Source organism: Mus caroli, chromosome 10 (assembly GCF_900094665.2).
Source record: "Mus caroli chromosome 10, CAROLI_EIJ_v1.1, whole genome shotgun sequence".
NCBI lineage: Eukaryota > Metazoa > Chordata > Mammalia > Rodentia > Muridae > Mus > Mus caroli.
Window position 1 is genome coordinate 17,399,636 of NC_034579.1, and position 6,000 is coordinate 17,405,635.

Sequence of the window (6,000 nt, forward strand, 5' to 3'; positions counted from 1 at the left end):
CCCCTGAGATCTCCTTAGTAGTTCTTAAATCTAGAATTACTTAAATTCCTTTTAGCCCAGAAAAATTCAAAGGTATATGCTTGTGTTTAAAACGTACACACATGCAACCTGTTCTCCTGGATTTGGAAGGCTGAGTGGATTTGCTGACTGGGGGTGAGCCGCTCACCTTCCCTGTGCTCATCTGTTCCTCCTTTCTCCCTGCACTCCTAACAGGTTGCTGACCAAGGGCCAGAACGCCTTGGTAGAGCTGCAGACCCAAAGACCAGTGGCTCTTGAGCTCTACAAAGACTTCAAGGAGCTGGGGCGGTTTATGCTGCGTTATGGTGGCTCCACGGTAGCTGCCGGTGTTGTCACTGAGGTATCTGCTATGTCCTCTTAACTTTGTCTGTTTCATCTTCCAAAGGTGGTTGCTGAGGTTCTGTGGCTGAAGGGAATACACAGTATTGGAACAAGGAATTAAAATTTATACTAAATAGTTTTTAAATAAGAGGAGAAAAGTATCATATACTTACAGTCACATGAATGGGAATCCATATTTCTTTAACTTACTGGCTTTCAGTGATTTCAAATAATTCATCCAAAAACTTGAATATTCATTGAATGTAGTTGTAAACATTTTCTGAAACATATGGCATTTGAAGGGGATACCTAGAACTGAAGCAGGAAATCTCAGTAGTTCAAATTTCTTCTACATTCTCATAAGTAATATGAATATTTTATCTTAAGATTAAAAAGCTAGGTATCAGGACAGGGGCAGGAGAACTAGTAAGGGGGGGAACCACCCATGCACTGTCGCTGCAGTTGTAAAGTGTCTCATCTTCTTTATTTTACAGATAAAAGAGTGACGGGTCCGGTCCTCATCTCACCATGCTTCCAGAGGAGCAAGTCAGCCCCTGAGGCACTCAGTGGTGCAGCTAAGGAAACAGCATGCAGTCATGATTGTTAGATGAGAGAAACTAAAGTACAGTTAGCTGCCAGCAAGTATTAAGGATCACTCTGCAAAACTTCCCCGTTGCCAGCTGCCAGGGGGTGGCAGTAAATACGTGTGTTGTGTTGAGACTTGTGGGAGGTATCAGAAGACACTTAACTCAGTGGACTCGACTTCCAGCCAAACCCAAACCAAACGCTGTTCTGTTTTCATTCTCCTGCTGTGTGTGTGTTCTAAGGAAGCCTTGAACCTTAGTGGGGCTTGGAGAGTCCATCTTTGACCTGGTGCTTTTTTTAGTTAACACTAAGAAAAGATTTACTGAAGGTAACAGTAAAGCTATTTTGTGCTGAAAATAAAACCGTCCATCAAGCCTGCCTTCTGGAGTGTAATGCGAAGTGACAGAAATCCGTTCTTAGGTAGCAAAGGTGCTACTTAAGTTGAGAAGCCAGCTAATAAAATGCCTTAGTTTGAATGTACGGCAAAAATGTGTTTTATTTCTTAGACATCTCTGAGGGAGTCTCTCCCCCATCAGCAGATGAGACTCGGGCACTGGGTGGGATCTTTTCACCAAGAGTTACGGACTGATGGGATTCTTCTGCTTTTTATGCTAATGCTGAACCAAGTTTAGTCTTAGCCTCTTCTAACCAGATCTTGGGGTTTCTGTTCCTTTGGAATTGGTTATTGACCATGTCTCGGTCATGTCTATATGTCTATATGGAAAGGCTGTGCTCCTTTATGAATAAGACTCTGATTTTCTTCAAAGTATCGGCAACAAGCTTGAAGGGTTATTGATTTAATGGTGATTTGTTGGGCCATTTCTCAAGTCAAAGAAATTGAGGTTATCTGGTGTCCTTAGCCGAGCCTGGGACTGAAGGACGTTATTGTAGACATTTTAGAAATTAGAAAAGGCATGGATTCCCACATTTAATAGGTGCTCTTTTCTGGCTCTTGTTCTTGATTTTTTTTTTTTAGGGTTTTGCTGTATAGCCTAGATTGGCCTTGAACTTGCAGTGTAGCTCAGTCTTCCACGCCCTGGGATTGCAGGTGTATACCACCTTAACTGCTGTGCAGCTGAAGAGTCCCAGCCACATGGTCTGAATACAGACCCTAAATGTTCTGCTGGGTCCACAGCCCTGTGATTGCTCTCATACCGTGATCCTTTAATAAAACAGCATTGTGTGGCTGTCAGTTGAGTTGAAACTTACTAAGAACATTCTGTTCCTATGTTGTTGAGAAACTTTATAGATACTTCTGATAGAAAACAACCTTAAGTTGACTTCAAAACAATTTGGCTCACTTAGTTGAAGCTGAGTTAATCCTACCTTTGAGTTAGTCTGGGAGGGACAACTTTCTTGACCTTTGCCCTTCATGTAACTGCAGTCTTTTCTACCTATGACCCAGTTCTCAAATGACTCTGAGACTTCATTGTTTATGAATAAATGCCTAGGCCCTAAGCTTGGGCTCTCTCCCCAACTAGCTCATAGCTTAAATCACCTGTTTATTCTGTTCTCTCTGTCCAACATGGCTGGTTACCTCTCCTCAGTGACATCCATCTTCTCAGAGTAGGAGGCAAATGCTTCCTGCCTTTGTCACCCAAAGTCACCTGAAATTTCTCCGGGTCATTGGAGCATCATCTTCAGCCTTCGGGCCCAGAATCTCTGACACACTTTTCTGTGACGCAGGAATTATGAAGCACTTGCCTACCTTGTCCTTGCAAAGTTTGGCAGTCTACTTCCCTGTGTCCTGTTTGTCCAGTTTGACCAGTGGACACCATACTGTCTGCGGTTGAAGCAGGGGAAGTTTGCCACATAGAAGCAAACACCATGTGGAGGTTTTCAATGCTCATCATCTTTGAAGTGGAATGGGGGTGGCCAGGAGCAGGGCTTCCCTGAAGTCCTGACTGGATCTGTGATGGTGGATGATCTAGCTAACCTTAGAGAAGTTGTTTTGTGCAGGGAAACAGCAATTGAGGCAGTCTGTGAGTTTGAATCACCTGGGCTACTTGTCTCCTTTGATGATCTTTATTTTTCAAATGTATAAACTTTCAGAGGTCATGGGTGTGCAATGTGCACAACTCAGTTAAAGATTACTTTTTGATCTGTGTTCAAACAGGAAATGGGCATCTATCAATTTATAAGTTAGTTTGGACCATATGACCAAACTGTAATACAGGTTTCCATTCATGCCATTTGAAAGGATGGTGTGTATCCTGAAGATTCTGGAGCCAACAAAATGTATTGGCTGTGCACAGCTGAAGCCCTGGCTGAGACATTTTCATGTCCTGGCCAGGCCTAGAACTGTTCCCATGTAGAGGGATCAGCAACATAAGTTACCTATTTTGTTGATCGACTTGATTTCATTCTTCCTGTCTGTAGTCAGGATCTTCAGGAGGTCTCCCCGGTCAAATCTGGTTTTTATTAATTTTGATGAATCCATAGTTTTTCTTCTCCTGTTGATTGATACAAAAGAATATTCTCGTCCCCAACACAACTCATCCCCTGCCTTCCATTCTGAGGTTAAGACATTGTTAATATAGTCAAGTTGATTTTTAGTTCAGAGGGTTTTTTCCCCATAATCCAGTGTTTCTCAGCAGCTGTTGGTTTTTATTATTAGCATTCAAAAATTTTAAAGTTAATAAAGCACTATGTAGTCTATTTCTAGGGGTCTTTGTTACCCGTTTTGTTAAGCATCGCCTTTAAAGTATGATTAGATCTCGCTACAACTGTTTGTCCTGTAGGGTTGTGTGGCATACCTGTAATATGCTTTATATTGTAATATGCAAAAAATTTCATTTTGTTAGACATATGCTGGAGCATTGCCAGTTTTAATCTCTGATGACATTTCCAAGATAGCTATCACCTCTAATGTACAGTCTCAGAATCAGCCTTTTCAGGACGCATGGTGGAAACATTGAAATCTTGAGTAGCAATCGTTTGATGTGTTAACACATGTACATATCTTAATTCTCCAAACTGTAAAATGAAACGCAAGCTATTGTGTGACATTGCTCTAAGGTAGCATTATGCAGAATCTGGATTCATAACTCGGAATGCACCATCTCTGTGGAGTGCCATTCGAAGTCCTCAAGCCCCTCTGGGTTTTCTCATCTACCTTTTGGTTCCAGATTGGCTGCTTCTGAAGTTATTCATTCTGATGAAATTAATCCTCTAAGCTCTGTGACCTATAACCTGGTATCTGTCTTTTAGTCCTGTCCTTATTGCAGTCTGTTTATTCTGATCTTAGAGGATATATAGAATTGTAATCATTACTGAACATATAATTATTTTTATATTGACAGTCAAAACAAAACTCCATGGGCTCCAAACGCCTTCTATAGTGTTCTCCATTTTCGCTTGAGTGCTCTCTCTTTCCCTTGGAGACTTATTTTCCTATCTCCCTTTGGAGGCTTGTGGTGGTTTGAATATGCTTGGCCCATGGGAAGTGGCATTTTTAGGAGGTGTGGCCTTGTCTCTGAGTAAGTGTGTCACTGTGTAGACATGCTTTGAGGTCTCCTAGAGCCCAAGCTCCACCCAGTGTGGAAGAGAGAGCCTCCTCTTGGCTGCCTAAGATGAAGATGTAGAATTCTCAGCTCCTCCAGTACCATGCCTGTCTGGACACTGCCATGTTTCCCACCATGATAATGGACTGAGCCTGTAAGGCAGCCCCAGTTAAGTGTTGTCCTTTATAAGTTGCCTTGGTCATGGAACCGGACTCAGACAGAGGCTTTATTTCTCTTAATGTTTTCTAAATTTAATATCTTTTTCCATATTTCCTTTACATCCTTTTCTCTGGGGATTTTTTTAACATTATTTAGTTGTTTTTATGGACATCATTTTATTAATTTTAAACTAATTTCTCTTTTATTGTTTTCAAACTCACACATTACCAGTTTAGAAGTCTGGGTTCTTCAGTCATACGACAGCTCCGGGGAAAATGTTCCTTCTGCTCTTCTGGGCTTCTGCAGGTTCCTCAGGCCAGCATGTTGCCCTGGCTGTGCCCCTCTTGGGTTGGTCCCTTTCTCTGGGTGGACCCAAATTGGGCTGCAGTTTCCCATGGGACACCTAGAGCTCTCTAGCTCACTTTCCAACCTTTTTCAGAACCATACTGTGCTTGAGGCCCTGGTAGAACCAGCTTTTCTATTCAGCAGGGTCTTTTGGCAAACAGCCACCTTTTGTGATGCCTCTCAGCGTCTCCCACCTGGGAGTTCTCAGGCTCTAAGCTTGGATTTGTAGCCCAATATTCCGTGAGCCATTTGTAACTAAGGTCTTTTCTACCCTCATCCCAGTTCCCTCTGAGACTTGTTCTCTGACTAACCTGTTGTAACTTACATAATTGTTCTATTTGTGCCACATGGCTGGTTACCTCTTCAACTTCATATGTTTGTCTCCTCAGAGTCCCAAGGAAATCTTCCCACCTTTAACTTGAAGAGTTCCAATCTCTCTACCGGATGTCCCACCTTCTAATTCTGCTTGAGCTCATTGGCCATCAGTTTTTTATTGACAGGTGATGCTTCCACACAGTGCATAAGAGATTATCCCTACACTGCCTTGCCTTGCTTTTCCTGCTTGCCCTGCCCTGGTGGTCATTTGCCTCTGAGATCTATAGACTCTTCTGTAGTGATAGGCTATAGACAGAGCATGGTGGCTGTACACTGTGTTCTCACACCCTCTATCTGCAGCAGGGACAGGCTGGAAGAGGTTGTACGGGGGGAATCCCTAAACCCATCCACTCACTGGCCATGGTTGGGGTTTTCCCTGGGACATGTTTACAGCAGTGTGAAGTGAACATAAGACAGCTGAGAATTGTAGGGTGCTGAAATTTGGGGTTCTACTAAACAGTGGGTTGTTATACTTAGAAATATGGTAAAATTAACATTTTAAATTAAGAATTTAGCATAAATGAATAATAGCAACATAAATGAAGGGGCTTAATGACTTTCCTTTCTTGAGAATTGTAAGTGTTCATCAAAACTCAGGTGTCCTGAGGTGAGCAGCAGGCCAGCTCTTGCCTGGAAGATGCTTCATCCTCTCCTCAGTGAGGCTACTTTAAGACGTGATTAGTGGTGTAATTAT

At 42.5% G+C, this 6,000-nt stretch overlaps 1 protein-coding gene and 1 long non-coding RNA gene across 2 annotated transcripts in view; one reads left to right on the forward strand and one right to left on the reverse strand.

Moving 5' to 3' along the window:
* Hbs1l (HBS1 like translational GTPase) overlaps window positions 1-1,413 on the forward strand; it is a 72,288-nt gene extending 70,875 nt beyond the window's left edge. The window contains exons 17-18 of the mRNA XM_021173802.2: window positions 214-358; window positions 834-1,413. Of these exons, the coding sequence (XP_021029461.1) occupies window positions 214-358; window positions 834-845 (157 nt within the window). The 3' untranslated portion in view covers window positions 846-1,413. The remainder of the gene's footprint in view (window positions 1-213; window positions 359-833) is intronic.
* LOC110302954 lies at window positions 304-3,452 on the reverse strand. The gene is made up of 3 exons (XR_002378882.2): window positions 3,262-3,452; window positions 513-654; window positions 304-424 (listed from the first exon to the last, which is right to left on the reverse strand). It is a non-coding gene; the product is annotated as an uncharacterized LOC110302954 (long non-coding RNA).
* Between the last annotated feature and the right edge of the window lie 2,548 nt (window positions 3,453-6,000).